This window comes from Fonsecaea pedrosoi, assembly GCF_000835455.1.
Source record: "Fonsecaea pedrosoi CBS 271.37 unplaced genomic scaffold supercont1.6, whole genome shotgun sequence".
Taxonomy (NCBI): domain Eukaryota; kingdom Fungi; phylum Ascomycota; class Eurotiomycetes; order Chaetothyriales; family Herpotrichiellaceae; genus Fonsecaea; species Fonsecaea pedrosoi.
Window position 1 is genome coordinate 3,303,402 of NW_013550610.1, and position 13,520 is coordinate 3,316,921.

At 51.4% G+C, this 13,520-nt stretch overlaps 5 protein-coding genes across 5 annotated transcripts; 2 read left to right on the forward strand and 3 right to left on the reverse strand.

The window, feature by feature from the left end:
* Positions 1–108: 108 nt before the first annotated feature.
* Z517_10034 (uncharacterized protein) lies at positions 109–1,457 on the reverse strand (the record flags this gene model as incomplete). Its single annotated transcript, XM_013425942.1, has 2 exons — positions 109–1,164; positions 1,215–1,457. 2 exons carry the CDS (start codon positions 1,455–1,457, stop codon positions 109–111), a joined length of 1,299 nt encoding a protein of 432 aa, XP_013281396.1.
* A 2,250-nt stretch (positions 1,458–3,707) lies between these two features.
* Z517_10035 (uncharacterized protein) lies at positions 3,708–4,514 on the forward strand (the record flags this gene model as incomplete). Its single annotated transcript, XM_013425943.1, has 1 exon — positions 3,708–4,514. One exon carries the CDS (start codon positions 3,708–3,710, stop codon positions 4,512–4,514), a length of 807 nt encoding a protein of 268 aa, XP_013281397.1.
* Positions 4,515–7,959: 3,445 nt separating this feature from the next.
* On the forward strand, positions 7,960–10,080 carry Z517_10036 (uncharacterized protein; the record flags this gene model as incomplete). Its single annotated transcript, XM_013425944.1, has 7 exons — positions 7,960–8,156; positions 8,212–8,313; positions 8,427–8,709; positions 8,756–8,877; positions 8,931–9,337; positions 9,387–9,597; positions 9,651–10,080. 7 exons carry the CDS (start codon positions 7,960–7,962, stop codon positions 10,078–10,080), a joined length of 1,752 nt encoding a protein of 583 aa, XP_013281398.1.
* A 170-nt stretch (positions 10,081–10,250) lies between these two features.
* On the reverse strand, positions 10,251–11,433 carry Z517_10037 (uncharacterized protein; the record flags this gene model as incomplete). The annotated part of the gene is made up of 3 exons (XM_013425945.1): positions 10,251–10,388; positions 10,459–10,625; positions 10,680–11,433. The coding sequence occupies 3 exons, from the start codon at positions 11,431–11,433 to the stop codon at positions 10,251–10,253; spliced, it is 1,059 nt and encodes a 352-aa protein (XP_013281399.1).
* A 310-nt stretch (positions 11,434–11,743) lies between these two features.
* Z517_10038 (uncharacterized protein) lies at positions 11,744–12,904 on the reverse strand (the record flags this gene model as incomplete). Its single annotated transcript, XM_013425946.1, has 2 exons — positions 11,744–12,296; positions 12,342–12,904. The coding sequence occupies 2 exons, from the start codon at positions 12,902–12,904 to the stop codon at positions 11,744–11,746; spliced, it is 1,116 nt and encodes a 371-aa protein (XP_013281400.1).
* Between the last annotated feature and the right edge of the window lie 616 nt (positions 12,905–13,520).

A 13,520-nucleotide genomic window follows, 5' to 3' on the forward strand; every position in this document is an offset into this window, starting at 1 on the left:
AAAGCATCTCTGACCTAAGTCGTCGTTGCAGTCCAACCCAGGGATTGCTGCATGTCCACAATATCCTTGCAGCCAGCTCCGTCGTACCTCCCTTGTGTCAGAAGAGACTCAAGACTGAAGCACAGAGTCCCTGCGCTCCTCCAAAACCACTTCAAGCAGCGACAGTGCGCTTCCGGTGGGCTTGCGTATCTTGATCAGTTTCAGTCGAGAATCCGTCTCAGCAAATAAACGTCGCCATTCGCCTTCGTCCCTTTCCAGCGCATTGTGCATCACCATCATTTGCATGTCCCGAATGCGCATTCTTCGCTCATCTCCGATCTTGAGAGTGCCGTACGGCAGGGTGACATAGTCCATGATCAGTAGCTTGGAGCCAGGTTTCATGGCTACGAGAAGAGCTTGCAGGATCTTCTTGGCATACTTATCTGCCCAGTCGTGGAAGATCATGCGGAGGAAATAAATGTCGGCGACTACAGGCTGAGGATCCCAGAAACTGTGCTCTTGAAAGCTGATCCGGCTCTTCACATGCGCAGGGACGATCGAGGTCGAGGGATTTGTGGCCTGGGCGACAGTCTTGGGGAGATCCTGGACAATGCATGTGAGTGACGGGTTGGTCTCGAGAATGGCAATGCTCGCATGGCCGAGGCTACCGCCCACATCGGCGATTGTTGTATGGGATAGGCTGCTCCATTCATAGGCCGACTTGATGTGTTGATGTGACAGTGGCGGCGACTTTGTGAACTGATTCATGACGGCGTGAAAATCGGCACCAAACTCAGGATGCTGCTCATGGTACTCGAACATGGGCAAATCAGTGTTCTTGAAAAGATTGAACGCCGTCTCGTTTGGCTCTGGTGAGCCGTGGCCCCATTTGTCGATCGCATCGTTGAAACGGCTTGCGATCGGCCATCCTCGGTCGCTGGAATACCGACTCAAAGTGGCAATGCCATCCTGGAGGAGCAGCAGCGATGTCTCGGTATGCGCCACTCCACCATCGACCTCGACAAAGATACCTTTCGTCATGGCATAGCGCAGGACTCGTTTCATTTGCGACTCGTCGACGCCGACATTTTGAGCGAGCGCCTCATAAGATATCTTGTCGTCAGCCGGGACCCCCTTAGCAACAGAAAAGCGGTTGATATACCGCAGCGCGGTAAGGTCCATGATCTGGAATGGGTTTAGCTGTCACCCCGGTACATGAGCAGATGAGCACCCACGCTTGCGGAGAGTCCTTGGGTCAGAATATATTCGGGCGGAGTGACCATCAGAAGAAGATTTTGGACTGATTCAAACAACGACAGCCGCATATCTCGTAATTCTGCTCCATTTTGGTGCAGAGACTTCGAGTGTCCGTTAACAAGCTTGGAGGCTTCCAGATTGCGGTTGAGCAAGCCTGCCTTGACCAGACACGCGGCAGCGACGGCTTCAAGTTCTGAGAGGTTAGTGTCTGACAATGCCATCTTGGATATGCTCCCAACCAGGCCAACAGCCGGCGGTCTCCTTGAGACGAGACGTCGAGGGATATATAGAACATGCCAACGCCATGCTTCAGCCACTCATCACCCAAACAACTCCTCGCACAATCTCACTGCTGCATGAGCCGAACTATCACGGAATCCTTGCGATAAAGCAGATCACTGAGCATGCATGAGAGTCATCCTGCCAGATGGCCAGAACTCGAGTTTCGTGATCCACAACTCTTACTTCGTCTAGAGAAACCAATAGGCTTGTTCCCGCCCGTGCCGTCGTTGCGTCCGGCCACCCCGCGACTTATTCTTCTGGGTCCTTGGAGAATTTTCATCATCTTTGGCGCGGCTGACCACAGGGAAGAGTGTTGACAAACACTCGTCTTGTGCACCAATAAATCCAGCCCTATTGAGCCGCTAGAAGCCACCAAGGACAACACCAAATTTAGAATTTCCCGATTGGGGGTAGCCAAGGTCGAATGGTTTTGAAGAATCAATCAGAGTACAGCTTCAGTGCGAAACCAACCTGCTTCTGGAATTCTTTATGCCGATCAGCAACCAGAGCATCTTTGCATTATTGTTCTCGGCGTCGTATAAAGGCTTTTCGTCTTCTCCGTTGAGATGTCCCGACCCGACCTATGTTGTCGAAGGAACATGATACTTGCTTCATCGATCACCAAAGAGCCGAGCCAGGAATGAGGATTTCAAGCTAAAAACGGCATGTTTCCGTGAAACAGCTAATCGAGCCGCAGCGCCCAAGCTTCTCATATCGAGCGCCTTGCCACTATTGGAAAATGTGTAAAGGACAATACGAGAACGAAGGTGAGGGTAATCGAGAATCAGATTTACCCGAAGTGCACATCATGGGGCAGCCAAGGGTGGTCAGCGAAGGATAGAGCCCCATTGCACCCCAGAGTGATGGGTTACTAAGTCATCTCGTTGCTATAAGTAGTGTCTGTAGCAGACCATTCCGCTTGGACCAAGAGGGCTAGGGAGTCTCTTGCCCACCAATTATCTCCACGGGAGTCTCGTATGAGACACGAGGTCACCCTTGGCGACAAGGAAGGCGAGGAGAGAGAGACGATGAGCAAGATACTCGCAAGTTGAGACCAAGCGATACTAGGGCCACCCACATTACCTGGCTTATCCTGGCTGTCGTGCAACGACAAGGCTGGAAGATATCAGGCGGCCAAGGTCAGTATCCGAAATGCAGCAGACTGAGCTTATTGGGCGGAGGTGATTAGGACGTCCAATTGGCCAGACTCACTGTTCAAGTTGGTAGGAGGTTTGACCAGGCACGTTCATGACAAGAGGAACAGAAGTTGATGCTTGTGAGGTTTGTGGCTGAAGAGCCAAAGGATGTTGGAATGGGTGGCCACCGATAGTTTGCTTTCATTGAGCGCTGTTCACACTAGGATAACCGAATCAATCATAGCAAGAGCATGTAGAAGGATATAAATTCCATCAGTTCGGCTACTCTCCGCCTGAATATCGCCGTGGTGAAACAAGCGTCTTGACTTGGATTATTAGCCCCGCGTCGAACTGTTGCCAATTGGGTTGTGTCAAGGAGTAGACATTGAGCTCCCCCTGAGATATCACCTAGCCTCGTACATATCGGCTCAAGACCCAGAATGTGATGGTTGAGAGCCGGGCTGAAGGATACGGATTCGCTGGACGCCTCAGCTCCCTTGGCAGCTTTTGAGCTGAGATTCGCCTGCTTGTATCCATCGATGGGGTCAGCCAAGGAAGCAAACCGAACCAGAGCTGTAAAAAGTGGTGCAAGGGGCGAAGGATGGCGATGGGGGGTTCAAACTGGATGGAGCTGAGCTCATATGTGCCTGACATGGGTAATGTCCCCGTCCATGGAAATTCGCACAACACAAGGGACTGCGAGATAATCTATTGCTTTGAATAAAGTGTATACTTGTACAGCTGAGACGGCGATGGCGGACTCGAATGTGGCAAACACGCACATATCCGGGCCTCTTCGTGAAAGGTAACGATTCTACGATAGCCGTGTCTCGTGAGTGGCGATTTAAGAGCAAGCTGAACAACCACTTCACCGGCCAAGCAGTCGATACGAAGTATCCAAACCTCGTCAGGATCAAAAGTGGCCATTTGACCCCTTCCCACAGGAGATGAGAGCCTCTTGTATATATCAACTCTTTCCCGGTCACTCTCGAGTGCCGTCGAATAATGCGCAGCCTCATACTCCTCCGCAACAGCTTGAACAAATGCAGTATCATGGCGCCTAAGCTTGTCCCTGACTACGAGGTCAAGATTCTGGTCAGGCCCTCGGAAGTGCTGACCTCAAATAACAAGCTCGACAGCGCCATCGTAACAGAGTTTCATGTCGAGTCGAGCACCAAGAAGATGAACATCCAATTTCTCGACACAAAGGAACGAGACCTCTATACCAGTGGCTGGAATCTTCGCATTCGCAAAGAAGAAGGAGAAGAGGACTTTGAGTTGACGTACAAGAAGCGCTATGCAATTGACGAGGGAGATGCGAGAATCGCGGGAGGTAGCATCGACATGGCACTGGAGACGGCTCTGCAGGAGGGGTTCGACACCACAACAGTGTACAAAGCCCAGGTTGAAGTAGGATACCAGAAGCAGACTCTCTCCGTCAGCTCCAACGTGAAGGTTTCCGCCAAGGATTTCGACGGAATGGAGCTGCCACGTGTGGACGACTCGCGCATATTCCTCAGCACCAACGCGCCCAGCAAATTCAGGGACTGGGTGAGAGACAGCTGGGGTACGGATCATGTCCATAATTCCATCATTTATGGCCCGGTACACGCAAAGAGGTTCAAAGGCAGATGGGACGGATCCAAGCTCTTCATTGAAGTATGGCCAATTCGAAAGAGCGAAACGGACGCGACACTTGAACCAATTGTCGAGGTGTCTTTCAAGACGTCTGATGTCAAAAAAGCTCTGGAGGGACGAGCCAAGATTCTGGAACTTTTCCAGGAGAAAGGCTGGCTCCTCCCTGAAGATTCCTTAAAGACGAAGTTGATTATGGAGCGGTATGGTTGCTCCAGCATTTAGTTCTCCAACGATTCTCACCAGATGATCGATGTATCACCACCTTGACCACCGTGGCCAAGCCTGCGGCATAGCTGAATGTGTAGTAGTGGATCACAAATCAAGCAGATTTCCAGATATCATGGCATGTACAAGTAAGCTTCGAAGCGGTACGGGTCAGTATGGTGGGCGGGCCAGAGTAAAGGAGGAAGATTTCGAGTGGGTCAACCTTGTTGGGTTGGTTTCTGCAACAGACAATATCATGGGGAGGCCCTAAAAGATCCAGCGGGCACGATCAGCCTGATCAGCCCATTCTTGAATGTTGGTCCCTCGCAACTTCTGTCTCCTATGCTGTCAGAGAGACTCTTCATCGTCTGGTCCTGACAAACTGAATTCGTTTCTGGGCTGTCTAGTTGAACGCCTTTTCAGGTTAGACACTGATCAAAAAGTCGTTGCTGACGGCAAATGTAGCCAGCACATACTTGTATGCCATACCGTGAGTTTCGCAGGCGGGTGAACCCTCAGCGAGGCTACCGTCACTGACGGTGAGAAGCATCGCGCCATCTCATTCGGAGTTGTCCTGATAGGCACTGGTCATCTGGTCGATCGGGAATCTTTGGAGCTCGCCCCGTCCGTGGGTACCGTCCACCACATCAACTCCGCACTGTTGCCAGTAAGGCTGAGCTTATCTCCCTGACAGTCCCGTCTGACAGCCTCGCACATGAGTTGCTCAATGGTCAAGAGTGCTTGTGGATCTTCTGATGGGACGTACTTAGACCTCGTACTCGGAAAATGTACAAGTAGGACAAGTAGGACAGGTATATTGTGATTGTCAGAGGTGGTCCCTGTTGGGTCTGGGATTGTCTCGCCGTCATTTTTGCAATGTAACCGGCCCACTGGACGCCCGAAGCTAAGGGCTAGCATGCGTGAGGAGGTGGTCGAGACCTGGGTAAGAGACGGTCACAATCGCCCCCGCTGGAAGATTTGCCCCCACTTGGGGTGGTGTGAGGGCCGAGTGATATCCATACTTGTACACTTTCCCCGGGTCACGCGTGAAGATGCCGGTTCTAGATCTGTTAGCGGCCCATTTTGCTTGTATGTACTGTGATGGCGCTTAGTTGTAGTCGTCAATCGGGGCATGCCGTGCGCCGCCATGGTCCTTCCAAGGCAGGTTCGCTTGAAAAGTGCCAAGGTGCCTAATCGTGCCGGGCTAATAAACCTGAATAGGCCAGGAAACTCGCTTCACGGTTGAACATGCCAGATGAGGTACACGGTGCGACGCTTCGCAAGTGGTGTATCGTGTAAGCTGTGCATAACTGTTACAAAAAACCTCGTTTGGCCTGCATGGGAGTTCTTGATGGTTGCATTGCTGACAGCCATACTGTAGCTGATCGTGGGGATCTGTCCTATTGGAGATGGTCAAGGAGGGTGCTCTTCCCCCAATCTCCACGCCTCCAAGTAGGTCTACGAGTGCTTGTATAAGTTGCTAACAGTGCATCTACACCATGGCGGTGGATAAAGAAGATGACCACTCACCCCCATGTATTGTCACTGCTGCGGCCGAGGCAGCGGAGTCTTTGTTGTCAACTCATGAAGGATTCCAAGGCTGTCCCAGGTGAAGCGAAGAGTCACACTCGTCTCGATGCACCTCGATGGGCGGGCGCAACTGGGAAACACTGTTTACCCGATTTATGTATCTTGACGGAATGACTCCCTGATATCGCTCGGAAGAATGTCGCCTTGTCGTGTCAAATGCAAAGGTAGAACCGGCCTGATTCTCCACTCTCCCTCACCACTGGATGTATGTGCAGTTAACCTTTTGGGTTGGTTTATGTCTTTTCCAACATCTCTCGACTGTCAAATGCCCTCCGTCTGGTCGTGGACCGGCTATAGTCGTCCACGGTAGAGGCGCCCACAGAATTGAGGCTCAGGAAACTGTTCACAAGTGCTGGGGTGTGATTGAGCAACGCAGGTGCGCTTGTTGCGACTCTGAAGGAGTGGTGAGGAAATTGTTGTGGTGCGCCTGCGATGCCCTAAATCTTAGCTTCTTGTCATTTTGCTTATCTGGCTTGTCGTTGTCTTGCCGTTTTCTTCACCATATCAAGCTTTCTTGACGTCGTTCCCGTTATCTCTGCGTTCTGCTCTGTATCACAGATCGGCAACTTGCGTCATGAAGAAGCAGTTGCAAGAGTTACAAGATTGCACATCTGAAAGTGTCAGTCCACCTGTTCGCTAGTCAGGCAAGCGTATCCGATGGCTGGTTTACCAGTCACTGCATTGCTGGTTGTGACTTTTCTTGGTGATCGCACCTATCATTAGTCTCCCTCAGAATGTCTTTCCCTTCTCGGACATCATCGTTGCCCTTTATCAATTTCTAGGAGAGGCTATGACGATACTGTGAGGGTCGATCTGCGGTCAGAGTTTCTGTGCAGCGTAAGCTTCATCGGACGGTAGGATCGTCATCATCTTGTTCCTCATGGTGCCTTTTGGGAGAACTACCACCAACTTCGGCCGGACCCATTCCGACTCCGATGAATGCGTTGGTGTTGTTCGTTTGACGGGACGAGGTTGGTCAACCAACCCCTCACGGTGCATTATTGATCAAAGTTCCTCTTTGTGGGCCCTCGCTCAATTTAAACCACGCGGACCGCATAGAAGGCATGGAAGCTCTTGACAGAGGCTTGGCACCCCCCTCGCCACTGCAACATCCTTATCTTTGACAATCCACTTTGAGCCACTGCGAGCCACTCCGAGCTACTTTGTGCCACCTGGGGCAATTTTTCCAGCAATCCCAGAACTCGCTCCGTCCGGCCAATCACAGTGCGCATAACACACGAGCAGGCGTCGATGGCTTCGAGGGAAGACCGACTGGTCATACGGATCATGCCCGGGCAAGGGATCGACGTCGAATCCTGCAACACGGTGGGTGACTGGCCATTTCGTTGCGCCTGGACCATTGGTGGTTGGCGGTGTGTTTGGGTGCCAGCGGTTGGTCGCCATCACGAAACTGCATATCTAGACCTGCGGGAAAAAACCTCAATTAGGTCTCGTGGTGTCATAGAAAGGTTCATCGAAGCTCACATGAGAGATACGCCACATCGGTTGATGCAAGCGATTGCTTCTGTCGTCTTCCCCCACCCAGGAATGCCCTACTCTCCGCAAAGCCGAGGCAGGGTTCGTTAAATGAGGGCGCGCCGGAACGATGTCACCTTATCGTGGCGATCACCAATGGTCTGTGTGGACAGTGCAAGGATCCAACCCACCCGAACCACTCTGAATGCGACCACCGTAGGACTCCTATCTATGATTTGCCGTACCTGCTTGTCGCTAATGGTTTTAGAGCTTAAGCGTGCTTGTGGTGCTTGCCTGATACCTGTGAAGCTTGGTTGCTTTATAACCAGGGTCACCGCGGTCGTCCTCTGATCGTGTTCTTGTTTCCTCTCATTCTGCTCTCTGGTCAATCGCCAAGATGAGTTCCGATAACAAATCCCATACTCTCAACGAGAAATATGCCACTGACAATGGAGCCCATGAGCCGGGTAGCCTCGCGGCTCATGTCAGGGGTCGACAATTCAGCGTCGACCCAGAAGATCAGACTATGGTGCAGGGCGACCAGTACGCGCTGCACCGTGATCTCAAGGGCCGACACATGCAAATGATCGCCATGTAAGTATAGGACCCGAGCGCTTCAGATGCAGATACTGACTCGCCTTTCTTATAGTGGTGGTGCTATTGGTGCCGGTCTCTTCATTGGTTCTGGTGGTGCCTTTCAGACTGGTGGACCTGCTTCTGTACTTCTCGGTTTCATGATCATCGGTAAGTCGTCCACTACACAGGAAATGCAAAGTGGTGGCTAACAAGCTCTTAGGTTTCATGGTGTATGTGTCTCCGACGCCATTTACGGCATTGATCTCTGGCTCACACTGTCCGTTTTAGCTACCTTATGATGCAGGCTCTTGCCGAGATGTCCGTTATGTATCCGATCAACGGCGCTTTCACAATGTACATCTGCCGCTTCGTTGATCCCTCATTCGGGTTTGCGTGCGGCTGGGAGTACGCCATCAGTTGGTTGACTGTTCTTCCCTTCGAAGTATCTGCCGCCTGTAATATTATCCACTACTGGCCTGGATCAGAGGGTATCAACAACAGCGCTTGGATCGTTCCATTGCTCGTGGCCTTGGTTGCTATCCAATTCTTTGGCGTGAGGGGATATGGCGAGGTACGCTCATTCCAAAGTTGTGCGACTTTGTGCTGATTGAACCAAGGTCGAATTTGCCCTCAGTATTCTCAAGATCATTGCTTGCATAGGGTTTATGATTCTTGGAATAATAATCGACTGCGGCGGTGTCCCAACAGATGACAGAGGCTACATTGGTGCAAGATACTGGTAAGTTGCCACTTTGTGATGGCTCTCGGCAGCGAGGCTGATATTTGAAACAGGCATCACCCTTATGAGGCATTTCTCAATGGCTTCCACGGCTTCTGCAGTGTCTTTGTCACCGCAGCTTTCGCCTACACAGGGACTGAGCTAACTGGACTGGCTGCTGCGGAAACGGCCAACCCCAAAAAGGAGATTCCACGGGCCTCCAAACAGGTTGTGTGGCGAATCTTCATCTTCTACATCGTCAACCTCTTCCTCGTTGGTTTGATCGTACCGGAGAACAGCCCCTTGTATAGTGGTGAAGGCTCCACTTCGCGACATTCGCCTTTTGTCATTGCAATTCAGCTGGCTGGCATCAAAGTCCTCCCGTCCATCTTCAACGCTGTCATCTTGATTGCAGTCATGAGTGTTGCCAACTCTTGCACGTTCGGCTCGACTCGAACAATTCAGGCCCTTGCTGCTAATGGTACGTGGGTACTCTCGTACTTTCTCTATCACGCTAAATCTATATACAGGAATGGGACCGAAGATTCTGGCCTACGTGGACAAGAAGGGCCGACCCGTGGCCGTTGTCATTCTCCAGCTACTCTTCGGCTGTCTGGCATTCATTAATCTGGCAGACAACGGCGGCACCATCTTCAATTGGCTTCTGTCATTGTCGGGTTTGTCAATTCTCTTCATCTACGGCGGTATTGCCCTGGCTCATATTCGCTTCCGTGCGGCATGGTGAGCACCCGAACCCAGAGCTGGCCCGTGCCTGAGTCACTAACCATTTGCAGGAAAGCACAGGGACATTCCTTGGACGAGCTGCCATTCCGAGCCGCCTTCGGAGTCTGGGGTTCGTGGGTGTGCTTGTTCATCAACGTGATCAGCCTTATTGCCCAGTTTTACGTTGCGCTCTATCCCATCGGTGGTCCTTACCTGGACGCCGACACTTTTTTCCAGCTCTACCTCGCTGGCCCTCTCCTCATCTTCTTGTACCTGTGCTGGAAGGTGTATAGCTGGTTTTACCGACCACAAGACCGTCCATTGTTCATCAGAGCGAAGGACATTGATATCTACACGGGTATGCGCGACACTCAAGTCGATATCAGTGGCCCAAATGTCCCAGATGAGCAGAGACGCGCCAGCATCATGGAGCTGCAAGAGGAAAAGAAGAAGAGAGGTGTCAAGGACTGGGTTTTGGCTTTCCTCAGGAACATCTTCTAAAATGTCGAGAGCAAGATCACTCATCCTTTGCATACGAGGCGAATTTGGTCACTTGTAAATGAGCACAGACAGAGGAAGGGGGTGGCGATGGGAATGCAGTGGATAAGGAGACGTTAATTCAAACACGAAATCAAACAATTTCAGACTGTATGATAGGGGGACTTCGTTTGTCACTCTGGACCCGCTACTTTCAAGATCGCCTTCCCTACCGCCCTGTTACTCTCGAGCATATCAACAAAGGCCTGTGCAGCATTCTCGATCCCTTCGGTGATATGTTCTATGCTTCGTAGCTTGCCCTCGCTCAGCCACTACGAAAAGCAAATGTCAGGTCTCTGTCACTGTCCTCAATTTATTCGGGGCAACCACTGGACTTCTTACCTGGAGCATCTTCTCGTCCCTTTGCTGCCGCCACTTGGGCCCGAACCGTGGATCTGTGACGACAAAGCCTTCCATCCTAAGTCGCTTCGCGATAACGTTCATAAGGCCCTTCACACCATGCTGCTCGGCAAGAGGTTTGTTATACTGAGAGATCATGCCACATTCAACTAGAAAACGACAATTAGTCGGAAAAGGGCCAATAGGACAATGGCGAAACCCACTGATTCTCCCAAAATTGTTCATGGCGCCAAGAGCTGCTTCTAGCTGCTCGCCTCCGACATTGTCGTAGTAAATGTCGATGCCCTGGGGTGCCAGCCTTCGCAGAGCATCGGCCGTACTCTCCTTCTTGTAATTGAAGCCATCATCGAAGCCTACCTCCTTGATCAGATTTAGCTTTGCATCGTCGCCGACACTACCAATAACAGCCAAGCCCTCTATCTTTGCAATCTGACCGACGAACAAACCGACAGCGCCAGCGGCGGAGGAGACGAAGATGGTTTCCCCCCGTTTCGGGGCCCCGAGCTCATAGAGACTCGAGTACGCCGTGAGACCGGTCGAGCCCAGTAGACTGAGCCAGTTGGATAGTGGCGCGTTGGGAATTGGGTGAGCTTTGCGGACAAGGTCGCGCGAGAGGAGTTCCTCGGTAATGACACTATACTCGGCAACTGGAAATTGACCGTATACGATGTCTCCCTTGACGTACTTGTCGTTGTTGGATTTGATGACCTGGATCAGCGCGTAGGCAATCATGGGCTCTCCAATGGTGTACGCAGCAGAATATGATGTCGTCTCTGCAGGGCGCATCCGCCCTCTCATGTAAGGGTCGAGGCTGACATAGAGTGTCTTGCCGGTTACCCCTCCCCGAGGCGGATCGGTTGTGAGATCGAATTCCCGATCCTCAATACCCAGGTGCACATTTGGAATCGGTGCATGGGTTGGCACACTTCTGAAGATCAAGCTCTTGTTTTGAACCATAATGGGAGACTGTCGTAGTTGCGTTTTGAGCGAGGTTCACAATATTCTCGAGGCAGGATAAGTCTGGGGAATCCTGGGGTGCTAGTCTAGTGAGCGACCGGCTACGCGAATTGAGATCCGCCCGTCATCTTATTGGTAAGCGAAAATGTTCCAGTGGTTTGGCCAGCATCGTTCAGTAATCGAGAAACAATTGACGGGTAACTTGGAGAGGGAGGTATTTGCATCGTAGAGAACGCTTAGCGGCATACTAGAAATCGCGTTTGTTGTTTGGCCTACTCGTATTGAGCCCATTCACTTGAAGTTATAAAATCTAGTCATTCAAGCCCCCTCGTCCGATGAAGTCTCGGAACCAAGGCAGGTAATGGGTGTAGCCCCAGTCCATAATCGTTACTATCATGCCTAGTACCGGTCGCAGGGACTTCGGTTCATCCCTGTCGACGAAGAAGGTCTTTTGATTGAGGAAGTAAATCCTGTTCTCTGTCGAGTCCATAACCGCAACGGACAGATGCACTTTGTCTTTTTCCCAAATCCACAGAGGCTGCGGTGCCAGTTTCGGTGTGATTGTTTCATTGCGTCTTGCTTGTCTATATATCCTCTCCTGCTTCCGAAAGCCGGCAGCACACCAAACCTTAAGCTGAGATTCTGCGGTGGCTGGGTCCGACTCTGCCTTGATCTCGACGTGACAGAAGAGGGCCCGGTCGTTGAGCATCCAGTGATCACTTTGCGACACGGTATAGTGCTCAAGTGACTGTTGGATCTCAAGGAATGTATCGGTGTCTGCGACTTCCAGGCCCAGGGAATAATCTACCCGTTTCTTGTATGGGCCACTGAGAAGGGTGGTAGGGGTAACATCGATCGATTTGCTACAGAGTGTTAGCGATCAATTTAGCTCAACATGTTATACATACACATTGACAATATCAACGTATTCCCGCCAGTTTGACAACTTTCTGGCCAATTTTAATATTGGCAGTACCACCCAATCGCTCCACGAATCTTCATTGGCATTTCTGCGAAGACATCGTTTCAGTTCAGCATGAATATTTCTTAAGTCTTCCTCTTTCAGTGATTTTTGCCAGGCATCGTCGGTTTTAGCAATGGCTGTGAACAGGTTCTCGAGCAAAGGCACCTCAGTGGATCTTCCGGTAACCCTCCACCTTGCGACCTCGTCAACATCGAGAACTCGAAGAATGGGACCCGAGAACTGTATGGCAAGCGTGCGACGACGTTTCGAAGGACTTGAGCTGCGAGAGCTTGTCGCTTGTGATGAATGTGAGGACTGTGCAGTGAGATCGGGCGCAGCCTCCAGGTCAAGCCCACTGAGGCTGCCAGTTAGTAGTGGGCTCTGCAAGCCACCTGGCCGCGTTCTCTTAGCTCGAGGAGTATCCTCATTCTCCATCTGTTGTGATTTTCGCTTCAGGGCAGAGGTGCCGCAAGACGCAGGCTGAAGAGACGCAGGCTCGTGGACCATCTTGGATTTCGATGATTGGTTGACATTATTGAGCCACTCAGTGATTCGTTGTGATGATGAGACTGACATAGCAATACCTCTTGTCGTCCTGCAATGAAAGATCACCCCTCATTAGCATGGGTGTATCTCATCTCCGACGAGCTGTTTATGACTACTGCTGCGACAAGTGTTTGCACTGTGGTTTTGTAACCAGCTGCATCACCTAGGTAACGGCTCCGCGGGACAGACCCCACCACGTGCCGACGGAGGCTTATGTAATTACTTGCCACGGCCACTAGCCACGCACTAGCCACCCACCGGCTACGGCACCCACCTAGTGACAAACCTATTTCAACACGTGACACTCTTAGCTGGCTAGCGTCTTCGCAGCTTTATGGTGTATGTGTCAGCAATTCCCGACACTGAAGCGTGCGAGAAGAAACTCCGCTAGGAGTGGAATGAGAGTATCGAAACAAGTCCACGGATCAAGCTCCTTGGGCTCGTTCGCATAGATAACGGTCTGTAGAAAGAGATAAAAGGGGCAGGTGAGATTTTCACCAACAATAGCATGTCCATAGACTCCCACATGGCCACTGGTGCCCGACAAATTCTTCTCCTCTTGTGAGAACTGCAAGAG